At 39.4% G+C, this 21216-nt stretch overlaps 1 protein-coding gene across 2 annotated transcripts in view; it reads left to right on the top strand.

Moving 5' to 3' along the window:
* The window catches only part of Col12a1 (collagen type XII alpha 1 chain), a 104985-nt gene that overhangs the window by 45142 nt on the left and 38627 nt on the right, over nucleotides 1-21216 (top strand). For both annotated transcript variants that reach the window (XM_076917762.1, XM_034483621.3), the window contains exons 25-41: nucleotides 1172-1301; nucleotides 2168-2307; nucleotides 2904-3036; nucleotides 3143-3169; nucleotides 4264-4406; nucleotides 6392-6521; nucleotides 7753-7892; nucleotides 8312-8441; nucleotides 9426-9568; nucleotides 10701-10830; nucleotides 11441-11583; nucleotides 13689-13818; nucleotides 15903-16022; nucleotides 18309-18455; nucleotides 19744-19860; nucleotides 20009-20155; nucleotides 20812-20886. In XM_076917762.1, coding sequence (XP_076773877.1) covers nucleotides 1172-1301; nucleotides 2168-2307; nucleotides 2904-3036; nucleotides 3143-3169; nucleotides 4264-4406; nucleotides 6392-6521; nucleotides 7753-7892; nucleotides 8312-8441; nucleotides 9426-9568; nucleotides 10701-10830; nucleotides 11441-11583; nucleotides 13689-13818; nucleotides 15903-16022; nucleotides 18309-18455; nucleotides 19744-19860; nucleotides 20009-20155; nucleotides 20812-20886 — 2125 coding nt within the window. The remainder of the gene's footprint in view (nucleotides 1-1171; nucleotides 1302-2167; nucleotides 2308-2903; nucleotides 3037-3142; nucleotides 3170-4263; nucleotides 4407-6391; nucleotides 6522-7752; nucleotides 7893-8311; nucleotides 8442-9425; nucleotides 9569-10700; nucleotides 10831-11440; nucleotides 11584-13688; nucleotides 13819-15902; nucleotides 16023-18308; nucleotides 18456-19743; nucleotides 19861-20008; nucleotides 20156-20811; nucleotides 20887-21216) is intronic.

The following is a 21216-nucleotide window of genomic DNA, read 5'->3' as shown; positions in this document are numbered from 1 at the left end:
TGTTCTGCTGTGTGATTTTAATCTCAAAAACATCATCCCTCAGTAGATAAAGAGTTATAGAATTTGTGAGTTATTTACTTCTCATCTAGTTGCCTTATATGGTACTCTCTAGTCTATGAATGTCTAAAAATGCCAAATGTTCTAAAAACACCGGATGGCGAGAAGATGCAGGGACTGGGGGAAGAAAGGGAATGTTAGATAATGGTTAGATGGTCAGTTTGGCAGGTCAAGGAGAAAGGAGGAACAAGTTGTTAGAGGATTATGCCTTTTCCAGACTTATCTTTTTGAGGTGATGTTGGTGTGCACAGCTTTTTACATTGTAATGTGGTTGAAAATGGGAACAAAATGAAGAAGCTTCCTAGGAAAATGGTTTTAAAAATTGGGTGCCCTTCAAGGAGTATCCTAAAAACTGTTGCCTGAACATGGGATATGCTCTTCTAGGTGGGCTGCCTTGTCTGGCTTCAGTGGGAGAGGAAGTGCCTAGTCTTGTAGAGACTTTAAGTATCAGGGCAGGGAGGATACCCAGGACGACCCCCACCTGCTCAGAGGAGAAAGGGAGGGGAGGGGGAAGGACTGTGTGAGGGGGTGACTGGAAGAGGGCAGTGAGTGGGATGTAAAGTTAATAAGGAAAAAAATTAGGTAATAAATAAATAATAATAAATAATAAATAAAATTAGGGAATTTAATGCCAGAATTCCAGAGCCATTTTTTTTTAAAAACCAACTTTTCACTCTTTTGTATATATTTGTAATTTTTGTGTAGTGCTAAAGTTATTTTATATATCTGTATACATCTGTTTAATTTTGGATTTTCACTTCAAATGGTCAGTGGGTCTCACAGAGTTCTTAAGCATAACAAATGAGCTTTGTATAAAAGATCATTTCTGAAAGTAATAAGACAATAATATTAAAAGATGCAGATAAAGATGGTTTGTTTGCTTGAATCCACAGGCAGTCACTGCTTGCCTGAAAATCAGGCCATTTTTGGCCCCAGAACATACATTTTTTTCCTACTTTGGAAACATTTAAGTTGTGCCCATTTTCTGGATTCTTTGCAAACTGGAAATCCTGCTTTTTTGGATGTTTTTCTGCTGAGAGTTATAGTAAGCAGCTGAAGAGAGGCCAGGGAAAATCTTTTCTAAGAGGCCCCCACTGCTTTCTTCTTGTTACAGGTGGAGGTGGACAGATCAAGGGCCAGCACTACCCTCAAAGACCTCTCCTCTCAAACCCAGTACACAGTGAGCGTTTCCGCAGTGTATGATGAGGGAATATCTCCCCCAGCGACGGCTCAGGAAACAACCCGTGAGTTGCGCCCTGTTTTATGGGCATGTTGGAAATATTTAACATGCTTGCAAATTTCTACCTACTGAGACATTTGTTTCTCAAAGCTCTTTGGCCAGCATTGATGGGGTCTGTAGATTACTTTCTCGTATTTTCGGCTTATGTAAATGCTATCAGGATAAACAGTGTATATAAGCCTCTTTCCCTTCAGCAGTTCACAATTTAGCTGTCAAGATAAAAGGTTAACGGAAAGTCCCAGGGTCATGAAAGGACAATGAGATGACTGATGTGGGACTCAGAATGTGTAGTCAGAGTCCAGAAGAGGAGAGGTGGCCTCAGGGCACCATGACTCAGAGACACAGGATAACCTGTTGGGACCCTCCTTCAGTGCTCCATTCTGTTCCAATGTTCATGCTTTGCTATTCTGTAGTGTTTGACTCAGCGATTAGGCCTGCTGTTCTCTTCATAGTTACGCTGTCCTCCTAGTTCTAGTGAAGGATCTTATTGTGTATTTCTACTCCCATGATTTAATTACTTAATTCAGTGCTGAGCATACAATGATATAATCAAGTGTTCAATTTATAATAATTTGATCAGAATATTGATTAAACTGAAAGCTGATAGCCAGTAGTATTCAAAACTAACAACAGGAGCCTCATATATAATTAAAAAAAAATCTGCATTAAAAAGACAAAGTGACACATAAAATTAATAAACGAATTTATTTAAGCCACAAATGATAAAATGATAAATTTTATAAATTTATGATAAATGATATCATTTCAACACTTCAGCATAATTGTAATAAGGTTTCTCACATTTTAATTATGTTAAATGGAGTTTATACTTCCTATTGAAAGACATACTCTTGCCTTTTCTTATGATAGGGCCTGTTCCAGCCCCAACCAACTTACAGTTTACTGAAGTCACACCAGAGAGTTTCCGGGGAACCTGGGATCATGGAGCTTCAGATGTGTCTCTCTACAGAATAACCTGGGCACCTGTCGGGAACCCAGATAAGCGTGAGGTAATGTTAGCTCTCTCTGTCTTTCTTCTGTCCTATTTCCTTTCCATTTGCTTATATGACTCAAATACAGATTATTTATGTGTATTAGTGACTTTCTGTTGTGATAAAGCACCATGCCCTAGGCATCTCGTGGAAGGAGGAGCTGATTTGGGCTTAAGGTTCCAGAGGGGTAAGAGTGCATTATGGTGAGGGGGCACAGGCAGCAGACAGACAAGGCAGCCAGCACAGGAAGCTGGGGTATCATGTCCTCAGCTGCAAGTTAGGAGCAAAATAGAAGTGGAGCAAAGCTTTCCGCTCTTTAAGCTCACCTCCTGTGTTGTACTTCCTCTGCCAAGGCTGTACCTTCCTCTGGCCTCTCTAAACAGCACTATCAACTGAGGACTGAGTATTCAAATGCATGAGTCTATGGCAGCTATTTCTTGTTCAAAGCACCGCATTCTGTTACAGATAAAAATCATCTTTGACAAGTGGCTTTGGGCTCATGTACCTGTAATGGTGCAGGAGAGCATTCACCTGTCAGCACATTGTCATTGGTTATGCATGATCTAAATGGATTATTAATTTAGTATGCATGTGATTTTTCCTCTTTGCCTAAGACCATCTTAAATGGAGATGAAAATACCTTGCTGTTTGAAAATCTGAACCCCAACACACTGTATGAAGTCTCCATTACTGCCATCTATCCTGATGAGTCTGAAAGTGACGACCTGAGTGGCAGCGAGCGCACACGTAGGTGTTTAACTTTCAACTGGGATCTTGATAGTTCAAAATTAAATGTTAGGAAACAAAGCTTCAGCTGTATCACTAATGTTTTACAAATTCTGTTTTCTTTTAGTGCGTCTGATACCCTTAACAACACAAGGTAAAAAGTTACTCTATTGGATTATCTGAATAAACAAAGTTTAAATTAACAAATAAGGTCATCAAATCCATTGAGAACAGGCCTTCTGCATTTCAATGGCAAGGTTTGCCTTGTCCAGAAGTGGCCGTTCTTGAGACACTGCTTTTTCTGTTACTTTCTGAAGAGTGCATGAGTCAGCTTAGGCTTCCTTAACAAAATACAGGACGGCATCAGCAGCAAAAACTTCAATGCCTATGATTCTGGAGTCTACAAGGCAGATTTGGTGCCGCAGGCTTGTAATTCCAGTTGCCTGGGAGGCTGAGGAGGATCATGTTTACAAGGTCAATTTGGTCAATTTAGTGAGACCCTGACTTAAAATAAAAAATAAAAATAAAAATAAAAACAAGAGTAGTCAAGATGACTCAGCAGGCCAAGGCCTTAGTTCAAGCTGCAGTATCCAGAGAATGGAAGGAGAGAACTGGGTCTTCCAAATGCCCTCTGGTCACAACATACAAGATGTGGGAGGTGTGTGTCCCACCATAAATAAACAAATAAATACATACAATAACGAAGGGTCAGTAGTAGAGAACTTACCTGGTATCTGTAAGCCTTACCTTCAGTCTCTAGTACTACTAACAATGTCTGGAGAATAGGATGTCCAAGATCAAGATATGATGGCAGCCAGTTCTGTTCTTTGGCAGGGATCTTAATTCATCTTCTCATTGTGCTGTTACATGGCAGACAGAAAATGAGTGCTCTCTCTTGCCTCCATTTATAAAGACTAATCTCCCTTGAGGGACCTACTTTCATGATGTCATTGTCAAAAGTCCCACTTGAAAGTTCTACTGCATTGAGCGTAGCGTCAGGCTTCATTATGCAAGAGGACTAAGTCTGGGGGAACACATCCATTCTGTGCCGAATAATCATTTAATACTCAATGACCTTATTATTGGTTTAAATTCTAAACCCAGTGGTACAATTTCCCTGGAAATTTCCCCGGGGAATTATACAGGTTTTGTTTGTTTGTTTGCTTTTTTTTTTTTTTTTTTTTTTTTTTTTGCAGCAGGGGGGACTTGTTCTGTGTGCTTCATATGTTTTCAATAATCTTCTTTCAGCGCCAAAAAGTGGTCCACGGAACCTTCAGGTGTACAATGCTACATCTAACAGCTTGACTGTTAAGTGGGATCCTGCTAGTGGCCGTGTGCAGAAGTACAGAATCACCTATCAGCCTTCAACAGGAGAAGGCAATGAACAAACGGTAATTTGTTTTCTAGAATGTGTAACATGGGCAGGCTCTGCCTGCTGCTTTTCAGCTATTTCCCGGAGCGTTTACAATATTTACCTTGTTAGGAAATGTAGGATTTCCTGTATTGGATAGAATCATTTGAATTTAGCTGGCTCTCCCTCTGGAGTGCATGATCAAGGCACACAGGATGCTCTCTCTGGTGGGACCTGATAGTTGTTCTTCATAGTAAGTATATACCAGTCATGTGCCCAACTAGCATAATGATATCAAAACCTTTTTGAGTCTAAGTAGATATTCAATAGTTCTGATTATATCAGAGTTTTTATTTCCAGATCTAGAAGTTAATTGATTTAATTAAAAATATTTACCAAATGGTGGTAAATGAGAAAGACATTAGTAATGCAAGGAGCTGAGCCGTCCTCTTCGCTCTCCGAGCCCTCCCTAATTTAATAGAGCCTTTGTATATTCCACTTGCTGAATTTGGTGGTTTATCTGAGATCCGACCAGCTTTGCCTTTTACGAGGTGCACTTTATCCTAAGTCTAGAGGCATCACAATTTTTATACAGATAGGGTTATGTCTTCAGGTTCATATTCAAATGTCTTTTTTGATGAGCTCTAGAGCTTTGCTGGCCGTTTTGGGAGGCAGGATATGGGTTATATTATTTCCTTATATAACTTCATAGGGAGACAAAGTTTGACATTTTAATATTAAATGTGTTGAACTCAAGCAAGTGGATCACATCTCTCACCAGTTTCGGAGGTGAGCAGAGTTGAGGTTGGCAGTGGATAAATGCATGTACTAAAGCCACTGCTGTCACTGGGCAAATGAACTTAGCTGGACCACAGATGCTCCAATCCCATCGGAATTAAATACTCAACCAACAAATCACAAACTCTATGCTTATTTTGGAAAGTTGGATGGGAGGAGTAAGTAGACACCTATTTCCTTCCTCACTAAGCCTCTCCAACCTGTTACATATCAAACGTTTCACAAAACACAGCTTCTGCCCATCCTGAACTCTTTTTTTCCACAACCTCGGAGAGTAGATGGTTTGAAATGAGTCATTATGACTCAGTTTCTTCAAGCTGAAGATGGCTACTGTGATCCATGAAATTTGTTTTTGTTTTTTGTTTTTTTTTTTTCTGGAACTCCAATCTTTGAGTGAATGGGTGCTAACTTGGAAACATCTGTTAGTGCTAATTCATCCAGACCTTTCCACGAGCACTCCCCATAAGTAGCGTGCCATTTGCCACTTGCGTGCCATTTTCATGTGACTTTAATTACCATGGCATAAACATCTGAATTCAGTAGACTGTTAACAAATCGTACAAATTTTCTTTCAACAAGATAGCAAGATGGCCTTGAGCAACGAATTAAAAGCTTCAGACTCCATAATTGGAGGAAATTGAGACGTTCATACCTCAAGGCTGGTATCATGGAGATCGCTGGAAACCTCTGCCTGAGTGCGGCTTGGCGAGGGGTCTGGTCATGTGGTTTACACAGCTAATGCTGTTGGAGTGGCAGCGTTTGGGGCAAACACCAAGAGCTTTACATCCTTTGCCCAACCATTTAAATGTGTTTCTAGAGCAAATAAAAAACATCTGTAAAAGAGCAAGAATAATACTGAATGGTGTGGAGCCTGTAAAATTACACAGTTCTTTGGTATCTAAAAGACCCTTTGTAGCTTACTTATGATTAATGCCTTGTTTTTGGGAAGAGTTCTGTGAAATGTGTTTTGGATGAGATTTTGCAGTACTGGCGGCTAGCAAGTTGAAATAGCTTTTTGAGCTCCAGTTTAAAGCTTGGAATCCTTTTCATGACTCGAGACACATACTTTACATATAAAATTATGCCATGAGATATATTTTCAGCTTTCATTGTGGGACAGGGTTCCAGAACTTGGCAAGTGTCTCAAATAGTTCCCTGAGAGAAAGAATAAATTAGTGACTTGGAAAGTGTAAAGGCTGTTGCTTACCAAGAAGTGTTTTCCTCAAGACCACAGTAGGAGGACGGCAGAACAGCGTGGTCCTGCAGAAACTGAAGCCCGACACTCCGTACACCATCACGGTGTTTTCCCAGTATCCTGATGGTGAAGGCGGCAGGATGACTGGAAGGGGCAAGACAAGTAAGTGAGACCAGAGTCCCTGCAGCTTCTTAATTATCACTGCGGAACCAAATCACACTTTTACCAACACGGAGGAAACAGAATGTCCTACAGATCTTTTATAAAATTAAAAAATTTAAGAACGTTTTTAATTGAAATAGAATTACATCACTTCCGGCTCCCTTTCCTTTCCTCCTTCTAGCCCTGCCCACCACTACCTTACCTCAAACTCCTATGACCCCCTGTTCCACTCTCAAGCCTTCCTTTCTCTCTCCCTCTGTCTCCCTTCTTCCCTCCTTTCCTTTTTTCTTTCCTCCCTTCTTTCTTTTTTATTCTTCCCCTCTCCCTCCCTTTCCTTTTTCTTTTTGTTTTTTTTGAAACAGATTCTCTATATATAAACCTGGTCCTTGAAATCACAATCTAGACTAAGCTGGCCTTGAACTCACAGATACCTATCTGCCTGCCTCTGCCTCTTAAGTGCTGGGATTAAAACCATGTATCACCAAGCCTGGTAATAGCCTCTTTTTCTTTGAAGTGTGTGTGTGTGTGTGTGTGTGTGTGTGTGTGTGTGTGTGTGTATGTGTGTGTATGTGTATACAAATGTATGTAAATACAACCATCTGAGTCTGTTTTTGTTGGTTGTGTGTATATGGTTTCAAGGCTTGCCACTTTGCACTGATCAACCAATAGGGGGCTCATCCTTGGGAGAGGCTAATTCTCCTTCTCCCAGAAGTTGATCATTGCCTGTAGTTCTTTGCCTAGGGGTAAGACCCCATGAAAATTTCTCATTCCATGTCAACTTACCCATTGGTATTGGTATTGTTCTGGTCTTGTTTGTGCAGCCATTTTTAGGAGAGACCTTCACTGAAGACTTCTGAGTCTTCTGGCACTTACAGTCTTTCTGTTTCCTCACATGTTTGCATGATGTTCCCTGAGCCATAGACAAATCTTTTAAGATGGTAGTTGTTCTTTTTTTAATGTCCTTGCTTGTAATAATTTCTTTATTTGTGTAAACAAAAGATGACATTATCTCCCAGAATTAAAAACTAAATGTTCAGGGGCCCACAATGTGTTACTGATAGATGAGACATGTATACTACAGAAGTGAAAATGGTTTGTTTAATAATTACTTCAACAAATATCTGTGGGGTATCTGCTATGTTCTAGGTGCTTTGAAGATATTGCTTAACTCGTGTTTTAGATATAGTTGCTAGTTAGAGCATCACTAGAGTGTACTTCCTGTATATTCCAGAACCTCTGAATACTGTGAGGAATTTGAGAGTGTATGACCCATCTACCAGCTCTTTGAGTGTTCGCTGGGACCATGCAGAAGGCAATCCTCGTCAGTACAAGCTCTTCTATGCCCCCACAGCAGGTGGCCCAGAAGAACTGGTAATTATTATTTTTTTCGAGAGAGGATCTTTCTATTTAGCTCTGGCTTGATATGTAGACCAGGTTGCCCTTGAGCTTACTCCTAAATAGAAAATATTAGTCTGTTTAAACTTCAGGAGATTGGTTTAAAATGGTAATAGAAAAAAGTAAGTTGTTTAGAAGTGAAGAATTTATATTAATGTGAAGGATTTAATAGAGGAATCATATCTGATGTTTTGGAGACTAGGGAGTAGGGAGATGGTGGTTCAGGTGCTGGTTGGAACCAGGAGATAAAGGGAGACATTGTATGCAGAGACTTTATAAAGTTCTTGTAATTTCATTAAGGTAATGCCTTCAGTTGATACTATATCATTTGAAGGATTAGCTCCTTTACTATTTTCAAATTCAATACTCTGCTCTGTATTTTATTAAACTTTTAGGTACCAATCCCTGGGAATACCAACTATGCCATTCTTAGGAACCTGCAGCCAGATACTCCATATACCATCACGGTGGTTCCTGTCTATACAGAAGGTGATGGTGGGCGCACATCAGATACTGGAAGGACATGTGAGTAAAAAGCAGAATTGACTTTCCATTATAGACATTGATCTCCACTATAAAGAGCACATTGAGCAATGAAGAAAATTAGAAAAAAGTCAGTCAGAATGAGAAGATTAAAAATATCAAAATGACCCACAGCTCACTTTTCAAACATCAACCTGTTGTGTCTTGTCATTGGATTTTATAGTGTAGGTTGTTGAAACCTGTTCACTTTATTACTTAGTTGTGCATTTCTCTGGTTTGCTGCTGACTTGTTTTTGCTTTTATCCACTATTAATGTAGTCAACCCAGTTTAAATGTTTTTACTGTTCTTTCTGGATATTGCTTAGTCTTTTGTGCACACTTAACACTTCATGACTTTTAAAGCATACTTGTGGCTGGTTGAAGGGGATCAAGCATGGGTAGTTTTCTCTAGTGTACAGTCGGAGGTCTAGAGAGAGATGACGCTGTTGGTTCAGCTGGAGTTTTGGGTTAGTAAGCAGACTTAATTTTCTAAATTTTATTGATGGGAGATAATTGAGAACTGACTTGTCTCTTTATTTGTCTTTTCTTTTAATCATAGAAGATATTCCTCCACAGCTAGTGTTGAATAAGGCAAGAATGAAAGAAAGAATGATTGATTGAAAGCAGCTGACTGAACCTATTTCTTTCTGTTGGTTAGAAGGCAGACTATAAAAAGTATCTCTTCTGGCCCCATTACTTATATGGGAAACTCAGCTACTTCTGTTTCCTTCTCCTTGTCCTGTGTTCCTTTATAGCCAGCCCAGGCCTGTTGCTCATGCTCATTGTCTTTTATTGAAAACAACATTGACTGGGCTAACTTTGTCTGATTTGCATTTGGAGAGTTTTCATGTGCTTTTGTGTGTAGCTAGAAGTCTAAAGTGGATAGGATTTTATCCTATTACAGAGAGTGTAACTTGTGAAAAAGTGATGAAGGCTTGACATGTATAAACAGACATGAAACGTGGGCATTGACTTTCCTTTCCTCAGTGGTGAGAGGACCGGCGAGAAATGTCCAAGTGTATAACCCTACGCCCAACAGCCTCGATGTCCGCTGGGACCCCGCCCCAGGGCCAGTGCAGCAGTACCGAATTGTGTATTCTCCTGTTTCTGGTACAAGACCATCAGAATCTGTAAGTAATTTTGTCGTCTTAGAGCTCAGAAAGAATGTTGTCAATTCTGTTGTGGCTTCTGCCACAGCATTTGGCTAGGAAACAATAATTGTGTCACTGCCTCTCATGTAGACTAGGTTTCCTGATTACTAAAGTTACATATTTGAGTCCCATTTAGAAGCTTTTATAACCCAGCCATATGCTAGTACATAATATTTAAATGATTGTGTTTGTGAGTTATAGTAATATAATTACTGATTATAGTAATTATAAGTCTGCTTAGGAAAGAACTTGGGGGAAAAGTGAATTAGCTAGGAGACACATAGTGTTTCTAGAACCTTCAATAATGGATACATTGAGAAACTACACAGTCTTTGCTATGAAAATATGTTAAGTACAGCTTTATTTATTAGCTCTTACAAACTACAGTTTCTCTTTAGTACTTTTTTTTAGTACTTCAGCATTTTCTCCAGTGATGACCAGGCTGTTTACCTTCCGAGGTCAGATGCAGACAAGCATATTCGGGGTGGTATAGTCAGAGACTTGCAGCTATCTTCCTGATAAATTTCAGTTCTGTTTCGTGAATAGGCCAATAATGTATCAATCTGAAGTTACTTGGTATGAACATTGATAGCATCAAGATGGTGAAATGGAAAGAATTTTATGGACTGACTAGTCTGCAAAAGCAAGCAATGATGAGCAAAGATAAGAAAATGATAAGCAATGAGTGTATTCTGGAGTACCAGTGATCTTAATGTCCTTTTATACGACATGGCATAATTTCTTTCTTAATGACTTTACTCTTATCCAAATTTTTTGCCATAACACTAAATATCTCTGACACTAGCATGGGATCCTTTCTCTCATGTGTATGTTACCTTTAGGATTGACTCTGAGTAAATACACAGCTTAGATATTCCATTTATGAGTCTTTAGGAGAAATATAAATGGGAGAAAATTGAAGCTAATAAGGGGGATTCCTGAGGATAACTGTGTTTAATAATGTGCTAGAGGCAGATTTTGCAGAGAAGCACACTTGGCTTCTGACGTGCATGGGCACAGCCTTTTACGATAAATACCATTGTGTTGACTAACCAAGGACCTGGCAAGCGTTAGCTGTCAGGCAGAATTTGGCACACTTTCTTCTCTTCAGATTGTGGTGCCAGGGAATACCCGCACGGTGCATCTGGAGAGGTTGATTCCTGACACACCCTACTCTGTGAACGTTGTGGCTCTCTACTCAGATGGAGAGGGGAATCCCAGCCCCAGCCAGGGCCGAACACGTGAGGCAAACATTCTGTTTCTACTTTATCTCCTGTCACTGAGTGAGGGGTGGGTGGTGGGTGATATGTGAAGAACTCCGAGAACTCTGTACAGGACAGGGTAACCTCTGCATGTAATTCTGCTTGGGATTTCCCACATTCACATTCCAGGTTTAGGTTGTGTGTCCACAACTATCTTTTGTGCTGAATCAATTTCATTTGAACATTAAAAAAAAATCTGGGGTCTAAATGAAAGAAGTCTTTCCTCTTTTGCCCTCTTCTTTTTTTTTAATGCAATGGGTTTTAGTGCCAAACAGGCACTGGAAATGTGAAAGCTTAACCTCTCTACTTTAAGTGGAAGTGGTTATAGTGGTTAAAACAATCTTCTTCTTTCCCAGTCTGCATATTTCAGTGCAAACCTAGCTCTATTTTGTTGAAAGTTCAGTACCTAAATGTATCTCTGAAAGGTAGCATGTTATTCTGTGTGGGGTCACATGAAAACCATAGAAGGTACAACCATGTCACAGGGGAGGAAGCATGATGAATGGTGACTTCAGCACCAGTAAACACCTGTAAGCTGACCTGGTAAATGCTATCAGGCAAGCAGCAAAACCAACTGTATTTTATTTAGTTCCACGGAGTGGACCAAGGAATCTACGGGTCTTTGGGGAGACGACCAACAGCCTCTCTGTAGCCTGGGACCATGCTGATGGGCCAGTTCATCAATACAGGATCATCTATTCTCCTACTGTTGGTGATCCAATTGACGAATATGTACGTATAATACCCATCGATTGGCATTTAACCAACCATTCACTTGGTATGAGGTTGAGATTAAGCTTCTTTCTGAGAACTGTGCATTGGTTACTACTGAGCTCTTGGATCTCGTGTGACAGGTCTCACATAGTTTTCTCTGATGTGGGGACAATTAGGAAAGTTCTTGCTTGATACTTCCATAGTGAAGTTTGATTTGGGGATCATTTTCACTGTAAGGACTGACTAAAAAACTGTCCTAGTCTACATTTCTAACTGCTTCCTTACATAAAAGGTCTACTATAATATACCACATAATAATTCATAACGTCCAAACTGATGTCCAGATAATGTGAATAACCCAATTTTACCCTTCTAGTTCAGTTCCTCTGCACGGTCTTCCTTTTCTTAAATTCACATGTTTTTCTGTACTCTTTTGGTTTAGAATGTAAAAATTTCCTGTTAGTTTGTTCTAAGTTAACTTTCTTATTTCTCCCTCCCTTGCTCATTCTTCTCTCTTCTTTCTTTGATTCTTCCATGAAGAATTAAACTCAGGACTGTGGGCATGAGAAAGAATTTCTTTACTATTGACTTACATCGATAGTTTCTCCCAATTCATGACAGTGTAAATATTGTGTCCTCCTAGACACAGGTTCAAGTTCTTCATCTTTCTTCCCCCATCCCCTGAGTCTCCCCATCCCCCTGTCTTAGTTAGGGTTTTACTGCTGTGAACAGACACCATGACCAAGACAAGCCTTATAAAGGACAGCATTTAATTATAGGTTCATGTGTTCAGTCCATCATCATTAAGGTGGGAACAGGGCAACATCTAGGCAGGCATGATGCAGGCAGAGCTGAGAGTTCTACATCTTCATCTGAAGGCTGCTAGTGGAAGACTGATTTCCAGGCAGCTAGGATGAGGGTCTTAAGCCCATACCCACAGTAACACACCTATTCCAACAAAGCCACACCTTCTAAGAGTGCCACTCTCTGGGCTAAGCTTATATAAACCATCACACCCCCATCCCCCATCCTTCTATCCTCCCATCTTTTTTTCATTTCTTTTTTACCTCTTCCTTTGTGTGGGACTGGGGACTAACTAGCGTCTTGTGTGTATGCTAGTCAAGCATTGCACCATCTTTAACCCCTCAAGTTTTTTGGAATTTCCTTATAGTTGGGAAACCACAGTCACTGACATTTATTATTTGATTTCTGTGACAAGCTCAAAGATTAGCTCAAATGGTGACTGTAAAATAGTTAGATTTGTGGTCTGCAGCTCTATTGCTGTATCCTCTTAGAACATTTCTTCTTCCTCATGCGTTTTCATGTGAAGAAATAGTCAATCTCTTAATTTTTGGTATAACAATCTTTAATTAAAGTCCTGTTTTATTAAGATGAAACAGGTAATTGTCAATTAGAATTTTTAAGAATCAGAACAAGATAAACAATTTCACTACTCATGTTTAGTATTTTTTTTCTTCCAAACTGGGAAAAAATGTTCTTATGCTTTCTGAAAACATTGAAAACATAATTTCTTTTAGCAGGTTCACAGTTTGTAGTTATGAGAGTGTAGGCAAGGAGGCTTAGCTTCAGTGTTTGTACAAGACAAGGGAGGTTGAGAAATGTATGGATCATTCATCTTTGAAAAGGGAATTTAATACATTTTCTATTTCCTTTTTTTCAAAGTACACTTAGTTAGTATCAACTAAACTAATATTCTTAGGGTGGAAACCTGCCCATTTTTGCTCACTAATGGACACCTGGTCCATATTATGTCCTCTACCTGGGAATGTGATGTGCTATGATGACACAATCAGACACAGTGGCTCAGTGATACATTCTGAGTGTTGTGTTACTGTCTTTAGAGCTTGTACTTTCCTCCAGAGATGCTCAATCATATGACTGCATAGTGACTGATCTGGGATTTGGGCCAATATCTGTCAGGCCTGCAACTAATCTCCCAAGCTGTGTAGAGGCAGGCTAGATAATGTGCCTTTCTCTGAGCATTTTGAAACAAGAGTATGAAGAATCTGTTTTTAATTATGGAGTGGTATAAAAACAGCATGGGCTTCTGATCTAGGTGTCCTCTTTTTGAAAATAAATGTTAAGTTGAACTTTCCTTACAGACCACAGTTCCAGGAAGGAGAAACAATGTAATACTGCAGCCCCTGCAACCTGACACTCCATATAAAATTACTGTCATTGCCATTTATGAGGATGGAGATGGTGGCCATTTAACTGGAAATGGGAGGACTGGTCAGTGTTGACTTATGTTTTTTTGCTCTTTTAAGTCTAATGTTTTAATGTCACTAAAACTGAGAACCACTACCTTTACCAGCATATCTCAGATACTACATTGATAACACATCATATTCTGTTGTGGATAGCCGGGGCCTTGTATTTTGATGCTAATTCCCCTTTCCTGGGAAGGGCTGCAGAGGAGTGAATCAGTACACAGGTGAATTCTAGTGAACCTTCTGCCCACCTTAATTTGTAAAATAAAGGCTGGAGCCAGTGATTGGGCAGTAGAAGGGGAGGTGGAGAAATAAAGGTTTGTGGGAAGAGAGAGAAAGGACAATGGAGGAGGAAGACAATGGAGGAGGATGACGGAGAAGGAAGATGATAGAGAAGCAGAAGGTGAAAGGACAAGCACTACTTGGAAAACCCGCTAAGTTATAAGGGTCTCATAGCTGGGGAATAGAGTAGTGTAGTGGTGAATATGCCCAGTCTAGGTGTGCAGCTTATATTCATAATTATTGAGTTGTGTTTTCTTTGACCGATCCTATTTGGGTTGGAGATTTACCGCAACAATGGTCCTATTTGGGTTGGAGATTTACCGCAACAATATTCTACATTAGACATTGAGTGTTGTTAAGATGATGATACAAAAGCACAATTTAGTTCTTAACCATTTAAAGATATAATAAAAAGAGCAAAAGGTATGACAAGAATCTACATATTTTCTTTTGATTGAGATTATTTTTTTTCTTTTTAGTGTACTCTGTGAGATGTTACAGTGTGCATGGCGTCAAGTGAGGCTGTAATGGTAACTCAATGTGGGAACATCCTCTGTTACCCTTGAATGTTAGTGTAGAAATAGAGAAGCAAAATGATTGTGAGCCATCATTCTAAAAATGTAGCTTACAATTACTGCCTCAGATAATTTACAGAGAATAACCAGTGTTTAGGCTTACCTTTTGATCTGGACCGAAGGCAATTTTATTTTGTTTAAAGATTCTTTAACTTAGTTTTTGACTGACAGTCTTTAAAAATATGCTTACCTGGAAGCCTCTTCCAGAGCTGCCAGTGCACGTGACTCTTCTGATATGCAGCTGCCAAGGCTTGAGAGGCATTGGTTCCCACAAGGCGGGCTGGGCTCTAGCTGTGTGAATACGGACACTGTGTTTTCTTCCTTGATTTAGAAAATCTACTTAGTTACATGGTTTATACTTCTTTATGTACTCACTTGTTCAAAGCCTTTTGGGGCTTACATGTTCTTGACAACATCAGAGAACCGGAGAAAGGCACTATTGGGACTCATGTAACAGAAAAGCCAACTGGATTCAGCTCTGTTCTACAGCTTGAAAATCTGAGTTATTTATTAATACTTTAGTGACTTTAGGTTTTTCTTGATTAGAAATTCACCTTCCCACTTTCTCAGGTTTAAAGTATATTTTGATAACTTTTTGGGGACTATGGAGTATTTCAGAATTTTGTGCTTACCAAAATGATAAATAAACTTTGATTTCTGTAGGCAGGGCCAAAGCCATGTCTAGTTTCTCTCATGGAGATAAGTTTTCATGTTGGATTAGTCATTTCTAGAATGCCATGGATAACTCAGTGGCTGTATAGACTTCCATTTTGAGAGAGATTATATGTTTGGGACAAAACCTCTGGCAGACTGAGTGAGACACTAGGTGGACGACAGGGTGGGATAGGGAAAGAATATTACCTTAGTCATTGTCTTACTGGTCTATTGTGAAAACCATATCTTATTTATGGAATGAGGTGTTGACCAGATACTTTGTAATGTGCCTTCTAGTTCTAATGCTGTTCAATGTACAATATTCTAAAGGAGATCTGAGATGTCTCTTATTGTCTTTACTCCTGATCACACACCAGCCCTGGATCATTCTATTGAATATTCTGAAAACCATCCATTCCAGAGTCTATTTGAATTGCTGTTTGAATTTGCAAAACTACCAGGGTTTTTTTTTTGGAATATGACAATGGCTTTTTAATTATTTTCTGGATGAAGAAATTTCAGGCTATTAAAATATTAACTGCTCTCAAGGGAATGTCCTAACAAGTCAGTGATGTGTGCCCATGTTTCCTTGCAGTGGGTCTGCTCCCTCCTCAGAACATACACATCTCTGATGAATGGTACACAAGGTTCCGAGTGTCCTGGGACCCTTCACCTTCACCAGTTCTTGGATATAAAATTGTGTACAAGCCAGTGGGTAAGGAAACATAGTTTTCATAACTGGAATATATTGGAAGGTTATGTTGTAACAAATATTTAATCTTAACTGTGGATTTCTACTCTGCCTTTGATCATTTAGTTCTCAGATAAATGACATACATCTTTATACTTATAATACGCCTCAATCAGCACTTAAGCTGGGCAGACGTCTGCCCTCTTTGCTCTTATGTCTACTTCCCCATCAATAACTCCAAGTTATAACTTGCCATGTTCTGTCTGGGCTGCTCTTAACTTGAATTGGCCAACCCTCATGGCCATATTTTTATGACTCACCTAACCCATGGCTTCTTTTGTCTTTTCCCCTTTCCAGCTTTTCTCCTATCTCCCCTTGTGGATTCTCCTCAGACCCCAAGGCCAGGAGACCCAACTTTATTCACCAATTAGAGATAACTTGGGGGACAAGATTACATAGCATCACTTGTGTACATGCAGATTCTTTCATTCCTGGGGGCAACTAGGCCTTGAGGAGCAGTATTTCGCATTACAATACACAGCAAAAGACCAAACCTCAACAAGTTATTGGCATATGATTGTAAATTAATATGAATTATACTTAGCCCCATCTAGCTTCAAATGAATGAGACTCAGACTATAACTTATTTTAGGTTCTGTGCAATTACTGAGTGATTACCCCCAATCTAATTTGCTAAAGTTTGTCTGGCCACTTCTCTAAGTGCGCTCCCCAAAAGTTGCTTTTTAAAATTTTCTGTATTGTTTCTGCTTCAGCAATCTGGCATCTTGGAGAGGCACTTCACTCTGGCCGCTGCTGCTGGCCTACTGTGACTGATGGAGGCCTGCCTCTTCTTCTCTTCATCTTCGCCATGCTCCTCTCTCTCTTCTTTTTCCTTTTCTTCATTGTCCCCGACTCTGACCCCCAACACAATAATTCAAACTCCACCTCTCTCTATTACCCCAGTAATTGGTTGTTGAAGTTTTATTTAACCAATAGTTTTAAATTGGGGAGCAAGGTTTACCTAGCATCACTTGGTGTGTGTGATGTGAAGATCTGTTTATTGAGGCAACCAGATCTTGGGAGGCAGTATTTAGCATTTGAATACATAGCAATACCAGACCAACCTCCAACATACGATGGTATCAGCCTATACGTCCTACTTTTGGATTTTCCTATAAATGCAGCATGTCCTTTTATACTAGAGGTACTATTTTCAGAAACAGCCTTTAAGTCATCAGCCTAAAATATCATCATTGCTCTGGGTGTGTATAAGACTCTTTTTAAATTTTACAATTGGAAATATCGACCTGCAGCTATTCTGCAGTGGATGATCCTCATACCCCAGAGCGTGTAGTCAGCACCCATTGTACTTACTGGGCTACTAAACCATAAAGAGTACACTATTTGGGGAGGATTGGACAATAGAGGAAGATTTGGGAGGATTTGAGGGAAGAGTGGAAATTAATATGACCAAAACACATTGGGAGAGATTCTCGAAGAATTTATAAAAATATGAAAGAAAACTTTTACCCAGTACACAAAGTGCACAGATTGAAGATGCTTATATTCTGGCATCATCTATGTTATAGTGACCATGAAATAATGAATATTGAACCAATGTAAATGTTTATATTTTCCTCATTACACTAAAAAAATTATTTCATTTGAGGTATAAGTTTTATGCATTTTAGTTTGTTCAAGCTTATTTTCAACTCCTCAGTGACATTTTCACCTAAGTCAACATCACTTTTAATAAATGATTTGATACATTTTATCATTGTCCAATCTCCTAGGGCATCTCCCATGTGCCCTGGAGACTGTGAATGATACAGACAAAGGAGAGAAAGCAGGAGAAAGCAAATGTGAACTTATGCCAGATACACAGAAAATCAGAGTGTGCAGAGGCTTTAGTAACTGAGGATCTGCTGTAAACAGGAAGTGTAGGATGTGGTTCAGAATAGATGTCCTTAGCTCATCACTACAGTAAATGCAAATGTTAATCGTGTCTGTAGTCTGTGAAAAGTATCACGCTGGAAAATTAGGGTTTTAAAAAGAAATGCAAGGATGAGTTCACTAAAGGAGTGACATGCTGACTTTATATCTCTGCTGTGCTGTGCTTCGAAAGGGGAGTGAAGCTGGTGCTTACAGATTCCTGCTCACCACCCACTGTGTCATGGTAAAAGAACCTGAGGGATGATTGGAATTAATGTGCTTGTCCTAATAGTCAATTTTTAAGCTAATATCTTTCATTCTGAACAAAAACTGAGGCTAGCGATTATATTCTTCTGTGTCCTTTTGTTGTTCTTAAAGGTTCCAACGAGCCCATGGAAGCCTTTGTTGGAGAAGTGACATCATACACATTACACAACCTCAATCCCAGCACTACCTATGATGTCAGTGTTTATGCACAGTATGACTCTGGACTCAGCGTTCCCCTCACAGATCAAGGCACCACGTGTGAGTTGTGCATCACATTGTGGCTGGAAGAAATATAGTCAGACTTCCCAGGCTAACCTCTGTAATCTGATTCTTTCTTATGTGCACATGTGTTCTTCAGAATCACATAGGGGAGTGGTTCTCAGCCTTCCTAATGCCATGACCCGTTAATACAGAATCTCATGTTGTGCTGACCCCCAACCATAAAATTACTTCATTGCTAATTCATGACTAATTTTTCTACTGTTATAAATTGTAATGTAAATGTCTGATATGAAGTGTATCTGATATGCAGGATGTCTGATATGCAACACTTGTGAAAGGGTCATTCAACCCCAAAGAGGTTGAGACCCACAGGTTGAAGACCACTGATAGAGGTAGACCATTTAGTGTCCAGTTAAACAAAACATCTATATAAATCTCTAAGAAGCTTAGTAGACTTATACATGTATATAAGAAGAGGAAGTGATTTTATCAATTAATTAATTTATTTATTTATTTTTGATTTATTATTATTATTATTATTATTATTTTTTACTGTCTAGTAGTTAACCTCTCCCTGGTTTGTTCTCCCACAGTTCCTCATCCCATTCTTTCTCCCCCTTGGAGGAAGTGATTTTTATTTGATTCAAAATATTATATTTTAATTTTTAAAATACTAAACTTATACAATATCATTTAACCCATGGTTATCTGTGTAAAATTCTATTGCAGTTTTTTTGATATTGATTGTTAACATATGTAATACATGCATTCATTGATATAATCTAATAGAAATACTGAATCAGTAATTTGTCTCTTAGATTTTGTTGTCCTAACTTTTTTTGGATAAGTTATATAGGATTCAACAGTTAGTATATCAGAAAATTTTCTTATTTTTTTCTGTAAATGACATTCATAATTTTGAGGGACTGTATAATTTCCTTTCCTTGAAAACCACTGATGGAAACCAGCATAGTGGCACACACCTTTAATCCCAGCACTTGGGAGGCAGAGGCAGGTGGATCTCTGTGAGTCTGAGGCCAGCCTGGTCCATATAGTGAGTTCCAGGACAGCCAGTGCTATATAGGGAGACCCTGTTCAAGGAAAAAAAGACAAGACAATAAAATTGTTGAAGGAGAAGCAGGATGATTTTGTCTCTGCCACATTTTCAGACATGTTTGATATAAGTTTCTCATAAGAAGATTGTGTGAGATTTCAGATTTATCTTACTTTTCATCTAAAGTGTGTACTTGAACATACTGTGGTGAAAGTTCTGCTTTTCTTCTTTACTGTACATAGTGAATCTGTTTTTTTCCTTCCTCTGTAGTATACTTAAATGTGACAGATCTGAAAACTTACCAGGTTGGATGGGATACGTTCTGTGTCAAATGGTCACCTCACCGGGCAGCTACCTCCTACAGGCTAAAGCTGAGTCCTGCAGATGGTATGTGCAAAAGAAAACAAACTGAGCCTGTGGTAGCAACATCTTAACTGGAAGCCAAGCAGATTTCATTTTGTTTATAAGCCATTATGTAAACATGTCCTTACAGACAGTGGATGATAACACTTGTTTTTCCTCTTGTCACAATCAGGAACCAGGGGACAAGAAATAACTGTGCGAGGATCAGAGACCAGTCACTGCTTCACTGGCCTCTCCCCGGAGGCTGAGTATAGCGTTACTGTTTTTGTGCAGACACCAAATCTCGAGGGGCCGGGTGTCCCCATCAAAGAACAGACCAGTAAGTTTTGAGTAATCTGGAGTAGAATGTTCCAAATGTGGGCAGCATCCGACTCTTCTCCTCTGGGGTATCAGTAATAGGATGAGCAGGGTGTGTGGTTACTTCAGGACTATTGTTTGTAGTGACTGTCTTTATTAGTGGTATTTTAAAATGTTTCAATGTTTATTCTTATTTTATGTGTATTGGTATTTTGCCTGCATATAGTGTTGGATCTACTAGAACTGGATTTACAGGCAGGTAAAGCTGCCATGTGGGTGCAGGGAAATGAACCCTGATCCTCTAGAAGAACAGCCAGTATTCCTAATGACTGAGTCATCTCTCCAGCCCCTAATGTTGGTATTTTAAGAATAGGACTGAAGAAGAGAGAGATGGCTCTGATGAAGGTGAAAGGGTGAACATATTACTGACTTTTACTTGAGTGGCTTCTTTGAGGACCCCGCGTTTTCCCTTTGAACCTCTGCTTTCTGCAGCATAATTGATCTGAGAATTGACTGAGGACACAGTCTAGATAGAAAGGAGTCTTCTTTAGACATTGACAATGGGCTGGACCTCTGCTTTCTAAGTCTTAATTTGTTTTTAAGGGTTAAAGCCCCATTTTCTTGTGGGCTAGGGAATGTGCATGTTATATTTGTCTAACTGTTGCTTTGAAATACTAGCTGTGAAACCAACAGAGGCTCCTACAGAACCACCCACGCCTTCCCCTCCTCCCACTATTCCACCAGCCCGTGATGGTAAGTAACGTTAACATAAAAAGATATAATCAGCCTGTAAGGATCTAGACTTGGGCCACATGTACACAATCTACAATGGATTCAGAATGTCTTGATACTATTTCTGCTGAAGGGTTTTTGTAGAAGAAACAAAGATTACCAGTTATTTGTTCCTCTTTTTTGAGGTACATTTTGGGGTGAATCAAATCAGTCCTAATCCAATCCAGGACTTTAGCTGGGACTCTGCTTCCTTAGTTTTGCAGCAGAAGATTTAATGGGGGCCTTCCATCTTCTCCATAGTCACACTGTGGCCTCTTTGCTCTGCTAACTGCTGGCGTCAACAGACACTGT

The sequence above is a fragment of the Arvicanthis niloticus genome, chromosome 21, assembly GCF_011762505.2.
Source record: "Arvicanthis niloticus isolate mArvNil1 chromosome 21, mArvNil1.pat.X, whole genome shotgun sequence".
Taxonomy (NCBI): Eukaryota; Metazoa; Chordata; class Mammalia; order Rodentia; family Muridae; genus Arvicanthis; species Arvicanthis niloticus.
Note: the sequence above shows the minus strand (reverse complement) of the source record. Positions and strands in the feature narration are given on the sequence as shown.